This window comes from Diadema antillarum, unplaced genomic scaffold, assembly GCF_040938485.1.
Source record: "Diadema antillarum isolate AM-2024a unplaced genomic scaffold, OU_Dant_1.0 seq00001208_RagTag, whole genome shotgun sequence".
Classification (NCBI taxonomy): domain Eukaryota; kingdom Metazoa; phylum Echinodermata; class Echinoidea; order Diadematoida; family Diadematidae; genus Diadema; species Diadema antillarum.
The window spans coordinates 188,868-213,049 of record NW_027272001.1 but is presented as its reverse complement, the minus strand read 5'-3'; the positions used below and the strand labels follow the sequence as shown (position 1 = coordinate 213,049).

Genomic DNA, 24,182 nt, shown 5'->3' with positions numbered 1-24,182 from the left:
TTAAGAGAATATGGTTAAATGAGAACACATTCTTTCCACAGAGCAGTCAGTAAGTCTCCTGATAAAGTGGAGAGCTAATGATTTGAGCCTCATTCGAGATCCCTGTCCACACGGTAGACTGTGATCTAGACTTCATTCCTCCTCCTATTCAGCGTGTAGTAAAAATGCCTTTTTCATCCCAAGAGGTATAATAAATTCAAATGCAACATTCAAAATGGGAAAAATGTATGTCTTAAGCACTATATAAATTTTCCATATTATTATTATCATTATTATTAAACGTGATAAACTACATAATTCGTCTGCACCTTCTCCTTTCTTTGTGTGTGTTTTCATCATAATAAGCATTTACTGAACCCAAATAGTGATCTGAAGACTGACTTAAAGTCAGCTTCATCATCACTAACAAGAGTCATAATAATAATAATTAAAAAAAATATGGAGTAGAACAAATCAGTTGCACCAACACACCTTCAGGTGTATCCCTGTGTTCACACTTGTAACTGATGTACATTTTATCACTTCTACTTCACTCATAACTACATTTTTCTAAAGAGAAACGGATAACTGTTTTACTGGTTATACTGGCATTAAATATACTAAGCACCACCATATCAGACCCACATTGACGTAATAAATTAGAGGGCTGACTGGGTTCATTTACTAGAATTGACCAGACTGGTTCTGAGGTACATGTCTGTAACACAAGTATAACAACAGCAGATTCAATATATTGCATCTACAGAAGAAAGAGAGTATCAAAAACCCGACGCGGCAATGATGCTTAGAGATGATCGACAGACGAGATCACCCACATCTGAGCATTTGCGGAAACACGGTTGCCATGGACGACAAGGGGGAACCACTGTACCGTTGTAATGATGAAGACAGCAGCAAAAGTGCTGGCGGTGACGACTGTCAAGATGATGTTGACCAATGATGGCGGTATACAGAAATGACAATAAGGCCACGATTATGTGACAGTGAAAGATATCACCCCCCCCCCCACCTTTCCCCCACTTGAGCCCAGATAATTTCCTATCACTGCTGTCAGCACTGAGCACCAAAGTGATGATGTCACCATCTTTTGTTACAGCTTGGGTTGGTACCCAGTGCACGTATAATAAACAATTGGGCCAGGTAAGGTTGTTTAGAACCACTTTCCATGGCGATAAATGGCCATGACATCATACTTTGGTACCCTATTTGCATCGGGGCAACTTCTTCCTGCCATGTAGGCCTACAATTATCCTAATACACGTATGGGTATTGGCTGGCTGGTTGTGATAATTGCAACCTTCTCCTGATCTTTAGTCAGTATCCCACAGCCAGTGAGGCTGTGAGCTCTGGTTTCTGAAGACCTTTGGCTCAGTTTACATTTCGTTTCAGTGTCCAAAACATACATATCTATAGTTTCCCTCACTCTTCTACTCCATGTAACCTTTGGAGTCAGCGGTCATATCAAATTGTTGCCAATATGAGGGCTAACTAACTGCATATAATGAAGCTGCATCAGGCTGAAAACTGTCATTACTCAACTTCTGTATTTTGAAGAAGGAAAAAAAAAGAAGACAGATATGCATTCATTTTTTAGAAAAATCTACATCCAGCATGAAGATACACGTACATGTATCCATCATCTCCATTAACATGTACTTTGTTACTGATTTGACTTCGATATGCATGCCTGGTAACAGCATTTGTACACATCTGAATTGACGCATGCCATGTGCTTTGCAAGACTGTTTGCAATCTCTCCTATGGAGTCATTTAATCGAAGATAACAGGGTGTACTTTGACACAAAGTGCTACATTTGACTGATATTTCTGACAACAGGGAACAGTGGTAGACCGCACAAATGGATTTCTCTTAATACAATATTTACACCTGCGAGAGTCGTAGTACCTATACTGATATACTTCAAAGAAAAGGCACTGTCAAATCCGTCTCGAATCTAAATGAGGTAATTTTGCTTAGTGTTTTTAGCACATCTGAAACCTACATGCTGACATATTAAGTGACCCTAGTTGCTTAGGCAGACTGCTCCAAAAATGCAATAATAATAATACTGTGACACTGTACCATTCTTCCATCCAGCAACCATGTGCAATTCCTGCAACACAGTGGCCGTGACCTATGACCTTGAGAACCACACCACCCTGGGAAAAGTTCTGGGTGAAAAACGATCAATCGAATGACTGCTCCTCTAAAGGAGTATGGGTGAACTCGTTAGAATTAAGTAGACTTAAGGGCGACGAGTACCAACCTTCTTGTTTGGACCCTGTGTAATTCACATAGCAATCAAAAATATTCTTATCAAATTCTTGAGTCTCACTTTGGAAGACACGTGACGTGGCATTTAATTTTTTTTTTTTTCATCTCTCCCTCTCTCTTTCCAATTTTTGATTGTGCTCAACACAGAGCAATACATCAAAAACATGTTTTATTCTGGAAGGCTTAGGCTACGGGTTTAAAAAACGTAAAGTTCTTCCGGCAAAGCATTATTATGTGCTCCTACTGACTCAAACCGACTCCTTACTCTCCACAGTTGCACTGGTAATTCTCGGTTTCATCACGTCTACATGGAAATCGAGAATGACACTTGTGGAAAAAAAAAAAGACATCCATCCAGTTCTAAACAAGTTGATTACAGAACAGCAAATGTTGATAGGAACCGCCTTGGTAATTGCTGCACCTAACGAAACTATTGATACAATTATGTCACCTCGTGGAGAAGATATTAAGTGACTTAGTTTCAATTGTCCAAAACTGAGAATACCGAACACATTCGCGTGGAAAAAGAAATTGCGATTGGAGGCTTCAATTACATGTAAATTTGAAATCGCCTTTTGCCGAATATGATAAAATAGTGGGACAATTCACACTTGTAAGCCATGGAACAACCCAGGTGGAAACAGGAAAGTTACATTGTGCTATGTTATCTATTGCTAATCTGTTTTTTTTTTTAAATTAACACAGTGTACATGTCATATTCACACAGTTTATAACATTTTTTTGTATTATTATTATTCATGTTCAAAAAAGGGAAAGCACACAGATTTCAGTAAGACTTTAAAAAAATCACTTAAAGAAAAAAACAAATCACAAATGTAATTCTAGAAACATTTTAGCATAAAATCCAAGGCAAAATAAGCAAGAAAATCCTATAAAAACATAAAGATACATATGCAGGAAATAGAATTTCAGTAACTAATTCAACCAAGTAGCAACAGTTGCTCAATTATCCTATGAAAAGCATAATCAAGTTTCTTTACATTACAGTGCTTTTAAGATATATTATCCTGTACATTATACTTCCCTGTAATTTTTTTTTTTTGCAAAACAGGTTTCTCACGGTAAACATGAAGATAAACAGTGAAGAAAAAAAATTGTCAAGACATTGTTAAAAATACCGCGTCTCCACGGCATGTAAGACATTTGAAAAAGCCATTGGCAGATCATGACGACTGGGCAGTACAGCTACACACGGTGATAAAATACCAGTAGTAAAAATGACCAGTCACAGTACATCACAAGTGTGGAATGGTCAAGCTATATAGCTAAACATTTCTCACCATTACTCACGCTTTTCTACCACTTTGACAAAAGGGACAATACATAGTGACGTCACACGAGCGCTTTGTCTGATCATAAGCAGTAGTAACGAAACCTTTGCAACCACTTACTCGCGATAAGTTCACCATTTACATGTCATGTCTATCTATACATTTGTCATTGCAAAAAATGTATGTATTGACTACAGAGGTAAGGTAATCCCCTAATGCATAGCACTTACCAACGCTAGCTCTCTAGACTATGTTGTAAACTGCTAAAAGAATAAACGGCACATCGTTCTGCACAAAAATTTCTGACCACAATAAGAGAGCCTCTGGATGTAATATTGTGAAGTAACAAGTAACCTTCGTCTTCCCAAATCTGATAAACATACAAATATTTTACAAAACACACATTTACGGTATATTTAAAAAGAAAAAAAAAATCACTTCACATTCATAGTTCTGTATCACAATGACAGGTTCCTTGATATTTACTCTGCCAACTTCAATCTAGAAGGGGCTGCTATATATTACATACAGAAATGTCAACTCTAAACTGGCCTTCAAATTTCTTCATCCCTGTATAGCGTTTCATAGCAAAGCATTATGAACGCCATCAAAATAATGTACACGTAAGTCAAGAGTTCTCTCTGAAGCTTTCAAAAGCCCTCTGCCAATATTTTTTCCCCCTGACAATAAAGTACAATGAAAAGATAGTCCAAATGTAAATCCAAACACAGGACAAGTACAGTAGTCAGTCAGAAGCAGCAAAAAATTTCCATCATGCACACGGTGAACACGTGACAGTACAGCAGCACAGATGTAGCGTTTGAGAACATTTTTTTTCAAATGCGACATATGACACCACGAACTCGTCACAGTCATGTTTTCCTCCTTGAAGTATTTCTGGCATGTCTTACGTCAAAAGCAGCTGAACTAATGTATACTGGTACCAAGCCAAGGTCACTTCCCTTAATGACCACTCCCTGACTATCATGTTATCTTCCTTGTTGACATGAATGTAGGGGAGGGGGGATTCTTTTAATCACTAACTATTTGCCCTCACCACATGTTTAAGTTTAACCTAGATTTTGATAAAGAAAAACACAATTTTGAGAGAAAGTTTCAAAACTTTCTCCTTCCTGATTGAGCACTTGGTATAAAAGACAAAGTTTGATTGGTGACAAAGTACCCTACCCGCTACAAAGACATGGGTTTATAGAACAATGTACCTTGATCAACAAGTGTTTTGTTGCATGTGTGTATGTGTGCGTGTGTTTTTTCCTTCAGTTCTAAAGGCTCATTTAAAGTTATTAGCCAGATTTTTTCTGTTTTCGTTAATTAGCTCTCTTCATCTATGCCTTACCTTTAGATTTGTGTCATAAGATGTCCCCTGGTAATGGCTTTGAAGACGAGAGGTAAACGCTGGAGCACATGCTTCCCAAAATTACATCTCTGGCTCTTATCAATGCCTCTGACAGACAGTCCTCCCTTTCACCAGGATATGACCATCATTTGCTTTAGTCCAACAAAGTGTCGGGATAGCTAGGTGCAGAAAAGTCTACATCACACAGCTGAATATGAAATATTGGTTGACGGCCAACTATGCAGTTGCCAGACATTTTAGTTTTGATGGGTTCAAACTATGGAAAGTGAAAACTATTTTCAAGAAGAAAAAAAAAAAAGAGAGCACATTAATAAAATATAGAGACCAAATTTGGCACAGAGCTTGATTTTTTTTCTGTCCTGTTTTGTTTTGTTTTTGTTTTTAGTTTTTGGAGTTTTTTTTTTTTTTTTTTTTTGGGGGGGGGGGGGGAATAAATGTCAATCTTTGATTAATGTATGGTGGTGGTGATGACATAAATCGTTCTGGTGCTGTAAGAAAGTGTTTCATGTGATTTCAAGTACCATTCACCCAGTAGGCCCTATGTGGATACTATGTGAGTGAACATGCCAAGCCACCCTCCTACTAACCATCCTCGTATGATGCAACAATCCTACATGAGTACAATAAACCCCCCAAAATAACTTGTGCGTGGGACTACACCCTGATGTTGCATAGAAAGTATTTCGGAATACATTTTAAGACTTCGATACAAACTATTCTTCCCTGAGGGTCTGTCAGCTCGTTGATACACATGTTTGCCTCGCGTTACTTTGCACGAAACTCTCGTGCCTTCAATTGTGCTTTTCGTGGAAAGCATACATGTAAGTACAAATCACTTATTTATTCTCTAGTTATGTTTCAGTTTAGATATATGTCTTTTTTCTAAAGCCCACTGTGTAAACTTTATGGAAATATGATTCTAAAGTATGCTATCCTCTGTCAGTACTGCCCTCGAAATAGGTTTCGTGCAGTAGTCATTGAAGTTTTGTCATGGACATGAAACTGCTGCCAAATATATGCCTTGCGATGCATATACAACCCATTTGCTTCAAATGTTTTCAGCTACATTATGGAGTAGTCTGCTCAGGTATATTATGTTCTTCTACTTTTTCATTTCCTACTCTCCACAAAAAAAGAAGAGAAAAAAGAAATAGAAGGCGGCTACAGATGGCTGTTCAGAGTGATATTGAAAGAAAATAAAGGATTCACCAGCAACCGCACTGTAATGTGGTTCAGTTCTTGTTCATAATACATCAATCGAAAGGCAGCCCAGGGTAAGTGGATGAACATGCTCTCCCACCTACCCCTTTCCCTTCATGCTGAGCAATATGGCAGCTGAGATTCAGTAGGACTTAAGCTACATAGACGTCGTACTGGCAACAATGACCTTCTGGTTAAAAAATAACGAAGTGATGGTGTGATGTTATTATGACAAGACATGTCGTGCATCTCATGTGATGTGACATTACCCAATTCTTCCATTAGACAGATTTCTTTCGAGTCTTCATTCACATATGATTTGCCAGTATATAACATCATACCTTGCTATTAAAGAAAGAAATTGTAGCAACTGGTATCACTGAAGTAATTGTTGCTGCATGTGGAACAAATGTTGTGGACACCTGAAGAGAATGGACAATCTATTCACCATGTAGGTATACTGTGACTTTCACAATGCATAAGGCAATATACAGTGAAGGGAAGTCAAAATGAGGGGAAAATTGGGATTTTGATTCTGCATCCTTGTTTGTGGCTCAACAAACTCTCATTTCATTATCTACCAAATATAGATTTCTCACCAGACAATTTGTGGGAAGGGAAATTACATTTGAATGCATATGTGTTTTGTTGTATTTGGTAGATATTAATTATTTGGTATTCAAGTCGTTTGGTAGATTTCAATCATTTGGTATTATGCTGTTGATCATAGTTGCCATTGCATATAAAAATTGGAGAGGAATTCAGAGTTTCTGAACAGGCAGTGTATCTTGCAGCTTCTGAGGCACACAGCCACGGAGCATGATGGCATTGCTTAGTCCCACCTACTGATTTTCTAGTATTGTCCAGCCAAGCATGGCTATACGCACACAAACATTAGCAGTTAGTGATCATGTACAAATGCCCACATATGATTCAGCACCTTCTTTACTGCGCAGGATGCGTTGTGGGCAGATCTATGAGAGGCAGTGCATAAATCACATCTCGTGATATGACCTTGAACGCATTATGTAACCAATTTGACACATGACATCCAAGGGTCGGGAGGTCAAACGTCGTATCTCGATCCAGACTGTCAGCCAATATCCCACGTCTGTACTTACATTGCTATAATAACTTTTCCCCAACAGTTGAGAAAGATTTCAACTCATTTACTAGATTGGTTTCTCATTTTCTCCCATTCCACTGAACATGGGGGTTATATTACTCTCTGGTCTCCGGACAGTTCTACCAACTGTCTCTGCTCTGCTACAACAACAACAACAACAACAACAAAACCCCCCGAAACTATACGTCCCACTACGCCCCCCTCAACGTCATCTTGGCGAAACTCCATCTGACGTCCCCTTGATGGAGGAGATGGTGGTAGCGGCATCCCGTCATCCACGCACTTCTCCCAAATTCCTAGAAGGGAATGAAATTGGCCGGATACTTGACCGGCAGCCAGTTGACCGTGTGACGAACCATGTGCTCCCAGCCTAGTGACTTGTACACCTGGAAAGGGACCAAGAAAGGACAGGAAAAAAAAAGAAAGAAAGAAAGGAAATGAAACTAATGCAAACCACACTGAGCTTTCCTCTCATGTTGAATGATCATTAAAGGCATTACAGCCAATTTAAACACTTTGAAAATCCCCCTTAAAGGTTCAACATTGTGTATACCCTAAAGTAAAATAATGACTACTTGTGAGTAAAGGTCAGAATTGTGTTCAAACAATCTTCTGTTGTATGATTATTAAAGATACTACAGAGGTCAGATATGGCAAAATCCTCTATAACAAGTTGATTCTGTGCATCCCAACTCTTTATATTCCTTGTTTTTGTACACTGATATAATGAGTAGCCTGATATAATGAGGTAATCCATAGTTCTGAGGTCCTCGTTTAAACAAGGTTCCCTTGTATGAGAAACATTCCATCCAGGGCATATTCGGCATCATTTTCCTTGCGATCTCTTTCCAAGATTTGAAAATTATTAAAACTGATTTGCAAAATATCGTAGAGCGAGGCATTGAAGATCTTGTTTAGTAATTGGTTCATTACGCCTTTGAATAACGACTGTCCTTTTTTTTTCTCCATCAACTTCTGTATTCAATTCTTGATCCTGATGCAATATCCACTTTAATATACAAAATCTTATTCATTAAAATGCAACGCCATAAACCTAAAGAGAAATGATAGCAAAATTGTAGAACACCTTCTTCCATTAAATTGCAACAACAAACTAACAGAGTCAAAAGGGGCCTGAGCTTTTGATCCTAGCACATCTCCATCAGAGGCAATTTGAACAGAAAAAAAAAAACCTCAAAGAAATGCAACAGTAATCGAAGCTGAACTTTGACAGGACATTCACTGATAACGGAATACTAGCAGTGCCTTAAAATCAACTTTGCTTGCAGATTCGGGAGTAAAGGTAAAGGGCTTTGGCCTTTATACCACTCCAGTCGCAAGCTCTCTTGGGCACATTCTACATCCAGCTAGAAGCATTAAAGGGATGGCACAGTATTGGTGGCGATGAGAATTGGGCTTTTAGCTTTTTGCGAGATACCGAGAAAACACTTATGAAATAGTACAGAGCATACCATTTTAAGAGGAATTCAAAATTTATTTCATGAAAATCGGGTTTGGAATGACTGAAACATCAAAAAACAAAGTAAAACGAAGCCATCGTAATAAAAGGTGGGTCCCACACTTTACTAGAATCGCTCTGTTTTGGATATCTCAGCCATTTCAAAACCAATTTTCATCAAATAAACATTGAATTCCTCATGGAATTACATACTCTTTCATATTTCATAGGAGGTTTAAACAATGCTAGAAACCTGAAATCAGGTCTCAACCAAAACTATGAGATCCCTTTAACGAGGCAAATACTTTAGATCTGAAACAGGATGTGGGATCATCGAGAAAGAGAAGGGATCCTGTTTCAGTCTTCACAATTATCTCCCAGTCACCTGACGAAGAGAGACTGCTGCTAAATTTGGTATTGATTACTGGTTGGTATCATAACTAGCTTGACATCCTCTTTCTCTTTGGATCTGCATACCAGAACATTTTAAAGGAATGGTATAGTTTTGGTTGAGATGGGACTTCAACATTTTTGTGAGATAATGAGAAACCTCTTGAAATATTAAAGAAACAAAATTTGAAGAGGAATTCAGTTTATGTGATAAAAATTCATTTTGACATGGTCAAGATACATAAAAAACAAGCAAAGAGGTTCTATTTAGGTGGGACCCACCTTTTTTTAGGACCACTTTGTTTCACTTTGTTTTTTTTTTCTTTTGATATCTCACACATTTCAAAACCGATTTTCATCAAATAAACTTTGAAATCCTCCTGGAATTGTATGCTCTTTCATATTTTACGAGTGATTTCTCATCATCTCACAAAAAGTTGAAATCTGAATCCCCCATCTCAACCAAAACTACGCAATCCCTTTAAAAGGTGTAATCCTTTATTGGGATCCTTGCTGCAAAACTCCCATTGTAGTTTTGATGAGAAGAGGGCGTGGCTAGAGGGTGTGGCAAAAGGGGAAGAGTGATGGAGGAGATGAAAAGGGCATAAGAACAGGAGATATATAGGAAGAGGGATGGATGAGAGACGGAATGACAGAGGAGTTCGGTTGACCTCTGATTTCTGATTGGGGTGCTGGACAGTATTGGAAAAGAAGAAGAAGGAGGAGGAGGAGGAGGAGGAGGAGGAGAAGAAGAAGAGGAGGAAGAAAGGGAGAGAGAGAGGGAGAGAGTGAAAAGGGGAAAGAAGGAGAAAGAGAGGAAAGGAGAGAGGGAGGGAGAAATAATGAGAACAGGGTAGACACAGGAAGAGGGATAGAGTGACAAAGGAGCTAAATGGAGAGGGAGAAAGACAGCATAAAAAGGAAAAGGGAAGAGAAAGGAAAAGAGCGATAGGAGATAGAGCGTGACAGCAGGGGAGATGCAGAGAGAAGGATAGAATGACTAGTATGACAAAGGAGAGAAAGAGAAGCAGAGAGATGGAGGAAGTGGTGAAAGAGATAGTAGGAGAACAGAGAAGATGAGGGAAGAGGGATAGGGGGATTGAGGAGAGAAAAGTAAAAAGAATGGGAAAGAGAGCAAGCGAACGGGGTAAAAGCGACAGAGTGAAAGAGGAAAGGAGGAGAGGAAAGATAGAGAGAGAGAAGGAAGAGGCAGTGAGCAGAGAAGAGTGATGAGGAAGTGAAAAGGAGAGAAAGAAGGAAAGAATGTAAAGGGGAGGAGAGGGAGAAAATGAAGGAGATAAAATGAGAGTAAGATAGAGTGTGAAAGGAGAGAGGGAGGGGAAAGGAAAATGATGGAGAGAGAAGAAGAAAGAAGGGGAGAGTAAAGAAAAGAATGGTGTGGAGAGAGAGATGGACAGATAGGCAGAGGAGGGAAGCACTGGAAAAATAAATCCAACATGGCCACAGTTTTGACACAATATCATCCACATTGCTACATCCCATAGCACTGCCATTCTAGCAAGAGTTCCTATCATTGAAACTTTCTAATGAAATGGAGCCCGGGAACAGAAACCAAACGACATTGTGAAACTGAAGCAACAAAGGACGTGATAGTTATTTCCAGCACATTGTGAGAGCTATGATTCGAGATTGTCTTTAATGCGAACATGACATTACATGAGATATTATAAATGACAACTGGCAAAAGGCCCAATACTATGTCCCCCCTGAACATTAAACGCAAGAAAGGTTTATGAAACTGGAACTTGGCAGACCCAAGCTCTCATTTCCTGTCACCTCGGAGACGTGACCTTTTGTAATTCTGACCGGAGAAAAACTGACCTCAATGATCCTCAATTCACTGTCCTTTGATGGCCTAGACTCCATCTCCAGCTGTTTCAGCATGCACTTCAGCCGACGCCCACTGTGCTTGTTGACTTGAGCGTGTCGAGTGGTGAAGAGCAGTACCTGTTTTTTTTAGTAAGACGGGAGAGACGTTCCACTGAATAGGATGGTTGCATTCTATGACGTCAGACAAATCACTGGTTTCCTTACGAACAAACCACAAAGCTAGACAACTTTTGTGCAATTATCATTTGTTTTCGGGGCTGGGCCAATTTCGGCAGAACCTCACTTGGTTATGTCATCATGATAACAACATATGTGGGCAGTTACTTTTTGTGTTTGTTCAACCAAGCCCTGAATGTGTGAACATTTCCCTACCGCCAAATATTTGCATTGCAGTAGCATCAAACCCCTGTCTACGAGAACATGAGCAGATGACGCTAAGCGCCATTTGATTCAAATGGACCAGTCCATTACCAGTGTTAAAATCTGTGCTAATTGTTTCTGGTCCTAATAGAGCCAAGCAATGAACTGCTTGCGGTATCCAATGCTTCCAATTCTTCCACTGCTAGCACCAGAATTGCTCTGCCTATCTTAACTACCAACTACCAGTAGGCGAAGTAAGCTTAGGAAGTCCTTTTTCTTTCTTTTTTACTTTCTTTGTGGGTCGTTTCTTTCATTTTTTTTTTCTTCTCTTCTTCATTTTTAACAGCTGCATTTCTTTACATGTGACTGCTTAGCTTTGCAGACCTCCTTTATTTTATTCCCAGCTCTTTCTCCACACAAAAACACACCTTCTTCTCCTCCGCGTCAGCCCACTTTAGCACCTCACGATACGTGTCCTCCACCTCTTCCCTCATCTTGTTCTCCTCCTCCTGGGACATGGCCGGAGGCGAAGCGGACGTTGATACAGACGACGACGATGAAGACGATGTTGACACGACAGCGGAGGCTACTGACGAAGCGGATGTTCCGGTGGGAGCAGGAGAGGTGATCGTTGTGGCAACACTGCTGGTGGTGCTGGGTGTGGTCGTGGTGCTTGCAGTGGTGGTCGTGGTGGTGGCAGTGGTTTTTGCGACAGAAGATGGGGTGGGGTCCGTTTCCGTGGAGACAGAATCGGTTGCAGTGAGGACTTGATCAGCCAGGGCGATGCCCTTCAGGCAAAGGGCGGAGATTAAATGATGTTTCTGCTTTTCCATCTCTCTGAAGAGTAAAAAATAAAACAAAAGCAAAACAGAACGAACAAATATGAGCATGAGTTTGCAGCAGATGAAGTTTCAAAATTGACTGAATACTTGCATCACATCAGAGATAAAAACAAATTCTAATTTAGCACGGGCAGCTCCTTTAGTGAGAGTACACTCTTCTCTCACATGGCCCCCGCCTTTATTAGCACATCACAGATGCCAGGTCTTCATATCCCACACCCGTCTCAGCTGGAATAGGAACCTGCGATCTTATGGTTAAGAGTTTGAAGACCTAACCATTCTACCACTAGTCAACTGTCAATACACAAAAACCTCCTGATTTGACTGAATTGCTTGATAGCTATCTAGCATCCATGGAGAGTTATAAAATCATCACTTAAGTTTCATTAAACATCACATCATCTTGACAAGATAGCGGTCACCTCTCACATGGTACTGTATTTGAGAACTTTAACCACTAAATTCAATTGACAAAAAAGAGTAATTAGTCACTTCAAATGACGGACTGCCGAAGATGATAGTCAAGAAATCAAAACTAAATTCCCTTACTGCTTGGTACTGAGTGCATCGGGTCGTGTGTCATTTTTCACAGCCAGATATATTGCCAACTCTGATTGGTCGATCAGAGAAAGTACGGCATTGGCTGCGTCCACAATTTCTGGAAGAGTCTTGCTCCTTTCCTGCAGTAATGAGAAGGGGGGAACAAAAAATAGAAATCACAAAGTTTTAAGTGAGGGTACATACTTCTACCCTCAATGTCTCTTGCTCACGGTTACAAAAGATATCAAATGCTCAATATAAGAGTTGGTTATTCTTCAAAAAATTTGTATCAAAAATAAAATGAAATGAATGCAGGCAAGCCAAAAGGAAATTCAGTAAATTTGCCAAGTGTCTGTAATTATCAGAAACACAATTAAAACAATGCATTTCTGCCAAAATTTGTTCACCATTCTATAAAACAGATAATGCACATGCACGTGCGTGTGCACAGACAGAAAGATAGTGTTACAGTGAACTCCCAGGCTGTAGAGCAAGTGAGATAATGACACAAATAAGCAGTGCTGCCAATCTCTGCACATCAACAAACAAACAAACAAACAAACAAACAAACTAGAGAGGGGCCGTCAAAGGCGGCAGACCCACGCCTAAGTACAAAGTCGGGGTAAACATAATGTGCATTCGGTCATCTACCAGAATTCGGCCACTTAATTGCCAGTGTGCTTTATCACCAGCCAGTGAGTTCTACCAAAGATCGTATACTGAAGTGTACGATCTTTGGTTCTACAGTCACATCACACGCAAATCACATCATTACATATACGGTATTAACACTCATTCACGTACAGGAAAGTCCTTAAGTCTCCTCCAAAAATCCATCGAAAATCCCAAATTCCACCGTCAAAAGTGCAGAATCGGAACTTTTCCAAGCGCGCGCGAATTAAGTCCAGTTTTAAGAGTATTGTCTACGCGACGGGTCGCGGAAAAAGCGCTAAAAATCGAGAAATACGCCGTTTTCTTGCGGGATATTTTGATTATAGCAAGCCGAGAGTGTGATGATATCAAAGGTCGTATGAGTGTACGATCTTTGATGGTATCCACAAAAGCAAAAAAGAAAAACAAAATTTACGTACCCCCTAGGCAATTATCCCTATGATTAGTGTCTACGGGAATTATTCAATGCAAGGGTTGAATGCAAATGTCTACTGCACCAGCATTCGGCCACCAACGAGCGCCGCAACGTCCCCGGTGCAATTTTGCACCAACAGTGTAGAGCGCGATGCATTTTCAGCGGCCTTGCACACGCATTGACATTGAGCACGCATATCGTGCAGTGTGACTGCGACCGAGCAAAATGCTCCTCCAACGAAAAAAACAATCAATGTTAATTTGAAAAATCATCAAATATCAAAGGTCGTATGAGTGTACGATCTTTGATGGTATCCACAAAAGCAAAAAAGAAAAACAAAATTTACGTACCCCCTAGGCAATTACCCCTATGATTAGTGTCTACGGGAATCATTCAATGCAAGGGTTGAATGCAAATGTCTACTGCACCAGTATTCGGCCACCAACGAGCGCCGCAACGTCCCCGGTGCAATTTTGCACCAACAGTGTAGAGCGCGATGCATTTTCAGCGGCCTTGCACACGCATTGACATTGAGCACGCATATCGTGCAGTGTGACTGCGACCGAGCAAAATGCTCCTCCAACGAAAAAAACAATCAATGTTAATTTGAAAAATCATCAAAATACGGGCCAGTTTGTGATGACGGAGAACGAACTTTCATAAATCTAGAAGGACATAGTCCCTCAAATAGGCCTAAACGTAAATTTCGGAATTCTTACGAATATTTGAGCAGCGAAGTCGGATCGTTGGGGAGTTTATGTTTTCGTATGGTAGTGGAAAATCGCAAAGTGAGAAACGGGAAATTTTCGGAATGGTCACTATACCATGGGGTCAAAACTTCAAGGTCACACAGAATTTGCAAGGGTCAACCGATTATCACCAAAATCTAATCGATTCTTTCCTGTCATTATCCAAACATTCCCTGAACATTTCGTGCAAATCCGTTTACCCGTTCTCTTGTTATCTTGTACACAAACAAACAAACAAACAAACAAACAAACAAACAAACATACAAACAAACAAACAAACAAACAAACAAAAAACAAACAAACAAACAAACAAACAAACAAACATACGGAACCCTTTACATAACCCCTGCCGATTTTCATCGGCGTGGGTAACAAACAAACAAACAAACAAACAAACAAACAAACAAACAAATCTATGCAGAGCGAGGCAAACATTTTGAAGGCAAAGTGGAGCAATTCCACATGGTACTAAATTTGCTAAATCAAATTTGAATAAAAAAAGAAAAAGAAAAGGAGTAGTAAGTTTGCTAAATCAAATTGCAGAAAAAAAAGGAAAAGTAGACTCATTTATAAGCCATAGTTTCTTATTTTGGATGAAGGAAAAACATATTACGTGCGGTAAAAACATACTGGTTGAGAGCTCTGTATTAAAAGGAGATGCAAACTTTATGACTGGGCAATAAAACTGTACAGTACAGAGCTCCCGGCAAGTCAGACAAATAGCTCTTAGACTGCTGGGGGGGGGGGGGGGATACGCTTGTGGCAGTATCTACTTCAAGCAGAGAATGGATGGCAGCATTTTGATCACTGAATCGGCCACTTTTTGGTGACTCTGACCCTGGGGGCATCCCAAGGGTTTAAAGTCTTCTACCAATCCCTCCTCAGTCACAGCACACCAGCTGCGTGAAGGTAGACTTGATGTGCTTTCGGTCTTATCTCGCTATCAGTGTTTGCTTTACAGATATGACATTTCCTGGAATCACTAATGATAAGATCTTCCGACGTGTGTCAATACATTGCAATAAAAACACAAAGCGTAATGTCCCACTTGTCTACTCTGTCGTCCGCACAAAGAACACTCTGGAGTGTTTGATTTTTGAATTAGCCATTTTTGTATAAATACTACAAAACAAATAGAATCTCTCTTGCAGACTTCAAGCATGTCGAAAGGGGGGCGGGGGACTCACATACCAGAGAAGTTCTTTCAACTATGTGACTCGTCTTGCCAGCCATATCTGGGACCCATGGTAGTCTTCATAATACAGGCACTTTCTATGTGCAAACAGTTTATTATTATCAGTATATAACTGAAGAGCTGGTTTTCAAGTCAAACCATTGTTTGAAACTCCTGGTTGTCCGCTTCAAGCAGCAGATTACGTGCACACTTCATATGCCGAGCCTTTTAACCCAACAGCTCTTATCTTATTAACCCATTGAGGACAATTCTGGAGTATACTCAGGCAAGCGACTATGGGAAATGCGTGTTGTAGCAAATTCAAACTGTCCTCAATGGGTTAAGTTCCTTCTTTTTGTTCATTCTTTTACTATTGTCATAAAAATCATCCCACCATCCTCCTTCTTCCCATAAAAGTACAGTCACCTCTCTGGTGTCTTCTGCTCTGGTTGGAAGACATTCCAGGGCATTGGTGCATCAATAAAAATGACTGAAGTATCTACGTGCAGATGTTCAAGTACGGAACTGTACTCATCTCCTTATAGCAAAGGCTGAAGTCTGTACTTCAAGTATGTGGATTTCATTAAAAAAAGTGACATGTTCTTGAGCAGTATGTGACAATGTGACTACAAACTCCAAACAGACATGTTTGCTCTTTCTAATTGCTGCCAAAGTAAATACACAGACGAGAACCGACAAGCTACTGGAGGCGATCCCGTCCCATTAAAGACTCAGTGGTGGGGAGATTCGTGGATGGCCCAATTCATTTGCTGCCCACAGGGGTACATTAAAAAACCATGAATAGCAGCGGCCAGCAAATATGTGCATCATAGTTTACGCTGCTCAGTAACGATCGACTCCAGTCAAGATTCTTCGGCCATGTTTGTACAGTTGAACCTCTCGTATCCGGACAAGTCAGGACCGGGGCTCATCCGGATAAGAGATTTGGCCGGATACGGGAGACTCAATGCTTTATACATGTACATACACATATATACATACACATGTACAGTAGCCCATTGTAGTACCACATGTAGTAATGTGTATACTGCAACCTTTTCATTGTTACACTCAGTAGCAGACCCCAAAATAGAGGTTCGTGTTTGCAAGAATGAAATCATTTTCTTTTATAAATTCTTGAGATTATTTACCTAAATAACCATTAAGAAATGTATCAAATATATGTAATTCATGTGTGTTTGTGTAGGGGTTCTCAAGGAGTTGGGAATCCCCTTTTCCTCCCGTAATTATTTTTTTAAAAAAATCACGGCGAGATTGCGTCCGTATAATAGAGAGATCCGGATAAAGGGAGGCCGGATAAGAGAGGTTCAACTGTACTTTAACAGAGATCAGTGATAAAGGTGAACACAATTTGTTTAAAGGGGATTCTTGAATAGATCTGAGTTGGACCAGCCTTCTCACTCCATGGTATCCCAACGCTACCAGGGCCATGTTTCATAAAGCTGTTCGTAAAGTTACGAACGACTTTACAAGCGACTGGTGATCAGTTTTTGTGCTGAATTATTGAAATTCTGATAAGTATAGCACATAAGAACTGATCACCAGTCACTCGTAAGTTGTTCGTAACTTCACGAACAGCTTTATGAAACACCCCCCGGGCCTTTAATGGCACATGGTAGCAACCCTCATTTTCAGGGCAAAGGGGGGGGGGGGGCTTATCAGCAAGTGATTATCACATGACGCGGTGAGCAATAAAACCTCGCCCTGTGCATATTTGCAATGAATATCGGTTCAAGGTCAAAACATATCATTTAAATCTCAAAGAATTTCTTTTTTCTTTTTACTATCATGTGACTAAAATCTCTCAAGCACTGGGGGTAAACAGAGGAAATGAGAGTATCATTTGTTGGTTTTAATTGCAAGAAGCGGAAGGGACTCTGATCTCAATTTTTAAGAGCAAATGTCATTTTAAATACTGAACTAAAAGACAAAAAAAGACAACTCTAAGCTTTGAGTCTACAAAATTTTGGGGGAGTATAAGTACAGCAAATGCCATTGTGTGAGCAAAAGAGACTAAGCTAGATCATTACTCAACAAGCAGTAATGGCAAATCGTATCTGCTTGAAGTATCCGGAAAGTTTTTCGCTACAAGGCATCGTCTTGTGCACTGTCTTTTATCCAAAGAGGTGAACATATTTTATTGTAGCCTTCTACATCCAGATACCATATTCACAAAGTAGGTGATAGTACAAGGGTACCCTGCCAAGCACTATAACTCTAGTTTGGTCTTGCTTCATGCACTTTTAATATCATCTTTCTTGCATTGCTGCAAAGGATGTGTATGATTAGGTATCCATTCCTTGTGGGTCTGCACAAAAAGTCTTTGGCTGCCCCTAGAAGTTTCCAAGTGTTTGCATAGTACTTGATATGACACTCCAAACAGCAGATGTGGAGTTATTTCTTCCTCTGTGGATGATCCAAACGTGACTACGGCCATGCCCTTTTTTCTGCAAAGCAGATTTGAACCTTGATCCCAACTACTCTCTGCTGATGAATATAACACAGTTTGCGGTTTAAACCCTTTGTCTTCGAATCGCCCCCCCTTCCCCAAGAAGACTTGCTCTAGAGGGAGACTACACCAAGTACACAACATCATACCTTGTGGTTTTCCTTCTTGTTCAGTTGTGCGACGTGGAGAGGTAGGTGAGACGGGTATTGTTCAGCGAGTTCCTTGTACAGATCATCTCCTTCTAATCTGTAAATAATGAGCATCATAAATAATATCATTATTAAACCACTGAAAACATCAGTGACTTTGCTATCATTTTTTGCTATTTATAAGAGACAGTTTACAGTTTCTTGCCCTCTGATACAAAATGAGCCTCTTCAGAAATTGCAATCTATGTGACTGAATACTGTACACTCTATATATTTGACAGTCGTTTTACTTTCTCTGTAGCAAGTCGACTGACACTCACCATATCGACACCGAAGTAACATCAAAATATTGCCTCCTGTTACACAAATGCGATAGAGTACCAAAGTGATGACGTCACAATCTTCTGTTATAGCTTGGGTTGGAACCAGGCATGCAAAAAACTTGGGCCAGGTCAGGTTGTTTAAAACAAGTTTCCATGGCGATGAATGGCTATGACATTACACTTTGGTACTCTATGTATATCATCTCAAAAGGTGGCAAATCCTTAACTTAAAAAGTTTGTTTCTTGATAGAGGACAATACTTATTTCTCATCCCATCACCATGAAACTTGATTATGAATCTAACCACTTGCGAACTTGTCTACAAGCCCAAAATTGCTGAATTTATGGTGTATACAGTATCTTCTTAACCCGTTGAGGATGAGTCCCAAGTATAACTGTACTCGGGCAGGTGTCTATGGGAAATGCGTGTTGTAGCAAAATCAGTCCGTTCTCAATGGTTACAGCGTGTCACAGATTGCTGGTGATCAGTTCAGTTTCATTTATTTTCCATCCGACATCCAACAAAGAGTACAACAAAAGCAATTTTGCTGATTGGTCAGTTCGAGGTAAATTTCAGCCGCCAGACAAAGAGTAATGGAAAACAAGCATAAATATCTACATCTATTCAGCAAACACTCATGCAGAGTGGCAACAGTTTTTTGTACAACTCGACCAAGTCTCGAGGCTCATAAAACAACAACAAAAACAAACAATAGCACAAAGAGCCAAATCCGTCAGAGATACTACCAGGATCCTAATGGGGCCGTACAAGAATCTGCAGCGAAACCAAAATCTACGAAAATAGATTGAAACCAGTAACAGACAAAAGAAGTATGAAATGGAGAGCCGAGGAAAAAACCAACAAATGACAATTAATATCATCATTAATGTGATAGTACCATCAATGTTATTACAATCTTTATTGCCATTAATATCATCACCATCATCATCACAGGAATAATCATCATTGTTGTGATTGTCAAGATCCTTACGATCATTAGTGTTGACCGACATCTTCCTGGCATCACCACCATTATCATTATAATTAATACTACTACCATTATCATCAGCACAGTCATCATCATTATGACCATTTATCATCATCATCATCATCATCACCATGATCATCACTAACACCATCACCACCACCACCATCATCATCGTAATCATCATCACATCATCATCATCATCATCATCATCATCATCACATCATCATTACATCATCATCATCATTGTAATCATCAACATCGTCACCATCATTACATCATCATTATAATCATCGCTATCATTGTAATCATAATCATCATCACCATCATCACCATCATTATAATCATGATCATCATCACCATCATCACTATCATCATCATCAGCGTCATCATCATCACCATCATTCCGCCACTACTAGCCTCACCACAACCATCACCATCACTATCAGCATCACCATCATCATCATCATCATCACCATCGTCATCATCACCATCGTCATTATTGTCATCTCTACCACCATTTTAATCCCAGCTGCACTCACTTTGACAACCAGCCAATCTTCAGATCCCTCAGTGCCTCGGCAAGCTCCTCCTCTTTGGTTTTCTCCTTCTCTTTGGTTGATTTCTCCGCTTTTGGTGGGTGTGGCTTGTGGGGTGACTGGGTCAGGATGTACACAAATGGATACGTGTCCTGCAAAAATGAGGGAACAGAAAAAAAAACCAATAACATACAAATGTACATCAACTGTTACTGTTCTGTCATTATGCAGATCTTACTTATTTATAAAGCAAAACAAGATGGAGGGGGAAGCAAGAAAGAAATATGATGGTCTGTAAAAGCCCTGTGCTGAGCGAAATCAACACCAAGGGTATTATCTCTGGAATGATGACTAAATACACATTTACAAGTAGAAGCTTTGTATGCCAGGGGTCCGTTTCATGAAGTCATCACATAAAAGTCTTTACATAAACCTCAGAATGGCCAAAGTCACTCATATGTAACTAAATGTATATGAGACTTTCCAATCCATTTCGTGAAGTCTCTCATGAGTGCATCTTGTGAGCGAAAGTCTCTCTTAAAGACTTTCATGAAAAGGACTCCTGGGCACCAATTCATGAAAGTTGTCAGCCCTGACAAGTTGTCAGTCTCTGACAACTTCAGCAAAATCCTAGGTTTTGATTGGCTGAGAAGCTCTGGTGTCTGACTGTTACCATGATGATTGACAGAAACTGACAACTTGTCAGGGCTGACAACTTTCATGAAACGGTGCCCTGGTATTCTGACACATAGCAGTGCACTGTACAAAAACACCGATTCAGTGGCACTGGTCAGGCAGTCTGCTCCACAGAGCTCCCAACTTGGTCGACAAAGGTACACATTACAGCTGTGCGGTGCTCTCTCCCGAGTGTGTGGGAGTTTTGGGTCGATTTCCACAATGGCACGGTGCTAACAGTGCAATGGTGTAAGTACATGTCTTCCTTCTAACAAAAGTATGTGCTGTGGAAAAATTGTTTAATTTGACCATGAATTGTTGCTTCATGCAGACTGTTAACTTATCGTCATGACCTTGATTGCACCAGAGTAGAAATAATGCACCAAAGACTTTTTTCGAGGAAAAAAAAAGGATATGGCTAACAAAAAATGTGAAGAAAATGTTTTAAAGGGGCATAGTCCCGGTAGTGTAGATGGCGCTATTGATAAAACTGCCGATCACCGTTAGCATTGATACGAAGATTACCGAAGTTGAGCTGTCATCAAAAGTAAAGTGCGTAGGTGTTGCTAAGTAACGTTGCCTTCGTTGTCTTCTTTGCGCATTGCGCAGTCTGTAGTAATGCCAGGATGCGTGAATATGTGCTTGTTATTATGACATCACAAAGAAGTTTGCTAAAGCTGTCATCCCCCTCAGCCAAATCATGAGCCGAACTATGATTGGACCACTGACTACAGTGAATCGGACATCTTCAGACTCGTGAAAGTGGGCCAAAGCGTAAGCGCCAAAGAGAAGTCGATAGCGTAGGTCTCTATAGGAAACTTGCGCCGTGCGCCCGTGTACGCATTTGACTAAAACACCGGGACCATGCACCTTTAAGAAACGATGAAGAGCAATAGAAGGAACTCAAGGATGAGAAATAAGGAGTATCATATTGATAGCTTAATGTCATATCCTTCAGCCGTGAAAGCCACAACATTGTGTTGTCTTGAAAAAATTACTCCTGACCCATCTTTCTCTATCTACAATGACGTGTGTGTGTGTGTGTGTTAATTTATTTTGCATGGGCTCAAGAGGAAGCACTTGGATGCGAATGCAGAAACTACCCTGGGACCGACGGCTCTAAGTCCCCTCTGAAGGACTAGGCAATGGGGATAAAGTGTCTTGCCTAGGGGCACAACCGATGCTGCCAGTGGACTTGAACCAGGGGCCTTCAGATTGAGAGTCCATGATCTTAACCACTGAGCCACAATAACTCCTCTACCTATGTTGCCCATCACGTCACAGACTTCTCAGCAATATGCTTCTGCAAATCCTTCCCAACGTGTGCATTCTTTTTTTATTATACATACAATTGTACACAATGGAGATGCTACTCATTTGTGTTGACAGCACTACCTTATTCACCAGGTATATCATACAGGTCCTTATCGTGATCAATGGACAACACAGATGGACAGACAAAATTTCTATTGTGATTTCTTATCTCTTTCTATTTTCTCTCTCTAAAAACACACACGAACACACACACACACACACACACACCAACACACACTCATACACACACACACACACCAAAAAAGGGAAGAAAAAAAGGAGAAGCTCGTCTGTGGCTGCCTTCCCTTTAAATGAAATCAAAACCGGCGGCAGCCCGCAATGCCTTCAGCCTGCCAATCAGTTCCAGAGAGCATGTCAGAAATCGATCCCGTTTCACCGCAACTTGATTCATCCAGAGAACAGGGAGTAACTTTCTTAAGATAATCATCATGCCCTTCAACCACTCCGTGGCCTTCACTCTCGATATTTCTCAATCATTAGGGGTTTTCCCTCACATCTCCCCCCAAGAGCACTTCAGATCTAAGCGGAAGACTTGCCAAAACCACCTCGGCTGACATCACCGCAGACTCCTCCCAGATCCGAGAATCTTGTAGACGTTCAGATAGACACTTGCTCATCTCGTTACTCTCGAACTCCTTGAAGACTAATCGAAACGTCGTTAAAACCAGCATCGCTCTATCGTGCGATACACGGTTGGGCTTCCGGTGGCTTTCAAAGCAGGAATCACGTTGCACACTAATCGCATCAGTGAAAAGTCAAGTTCACACAGTAACAGTGATGCGGTAAACTTGACGTTGAGACAGACTCAACCATTCCACCTCTCAGAAAACTTGAACTTTCTCCCCATCTACAGGTAAACCCACACATCTATGAGTCCTGCCAGGTCATTTTTAATATGAAGATCCAATCAGCTGTTGACTTCTACTGTTCAGAGTAACAGAGATAGCACAACACATCTCACATAAAAAGTGAATATCTGCAGCATCACCCTATCCCAAATCTTCTAGGTTTTTCAAGTGTTGTCACCTTGTGTTATCAAAAATTACAAGGAAAAGAGAAAGAAAAGTCTTCTCTTTCACCTCACTGTATGACATTGCGATAAATGTAGTAATACATCAACCATTGGTGTCCATACTGTACACCTATCCTGATTATTCTTTAACCCGATGAGGACGAGCTGATTTTGCTAGCATGCATTTCTCATAGACACCTGCCCGAGTATATGTACTTGGGACTAGTCTTAAAGGGATCGTACAGTTTGGGTTGAGACCTAACCTCGGGTTTCTAACATTTTGGGGTGAGACTATGAGAAACCTCTAATAAAATATGAAAGAGCATGTAATTCCCAAAGAAATTCAACGTTTATTTGATGAAAATTGGTTTTTGAAATGGCTGAGATACCCAAAACAGAGCAATTCTAATAAACTGTGGGACCCACATTTTATTACGACCGCTTTGTTTTACTTTATTTTTGGATGTCTCAGCCATTCCAAAACCGATTTTCATCAAATAAACTTGGAATTCCTCTTAGAGAGGTACACTCTGTACTATTTTACATACAGTTTCTTGATATCTTGCAAAAAGTTAAAAGCCCAATCCTCACCTCTACCAATACTGTACCATCCCTTTAAGTAGTTAGAGTATAGTCTTTGTCAAAGGCTTTCTTGCTGTAGCAAATGCAAGAGAAGCAAGCAGAGGGTTGTCGAGGGAGACAGGAGTCAAGCCATCAGGGAGGGTTGAGGCCCTTGAGAGAGGGTCTTTCAGGACCCATCTGAATTACTTTACTCACTCCTTTGTAATTACTGTAAAGCAAGAAATTTTTGCAGCATGAGATTGTCGCAAATAGGAGCCAACGGTTTTTTTTTTGCAGCATGAAGTTTTTGCAAATTGCCACTGGCATCCAATGCAATATAGCGATGACACAAACTTTCGCATGCATTTAAATTTCGGCGAATCTTGGCTCTCGCAAAATTAAAATGCAT

The 24,182-nt window shown here is 40.3% G+C and overlaps 1 protein-coding gene across 1 annotated transcript in view; it reads right to left on the bottom strand.

The window, feature by feature from the left end:
* Window positions 1-6,419: 6,419 nt before the first annotated feature.
* Window positions 6,420-24,182, bottom strand: part of LOC139744764 (tripeptidyl-peptidase 2-like) — a 46,494-nt gene continuing 28,731 nt past the window's right edge. The window contains exons 21-26 of the mRNA XM_071655186.1: window positions 20,194-20,342; window positions 18,343-18,439; window positions 12,723-12,853; window positions 11,760-12,168; window positions 10,963-11,088; window positions 6,420-7,657 (exon numbers count right to left, since the gene is read on the bottom strand). Of these exons, the coding sequence (XP_071511287.1) occupies window positions 7,568-7,657; window positions 10,963-11,088; window positions 11,760-12,168; window positions 12,723-12,853; window positions 18,343-18,439; window positions 20,194-20,342 (1,002 nt within the window). The 3' untranslated portion in view covers window positions 6,420-7,567. The remainder of the gene's footprint in view (window positions 7,658-10,962; window positions 11,089-11,759; window positions 12,169-12,722; window positions 12,854-18,342; window positions 18,440-20,193; window positions 20,343-24,182) is intronic.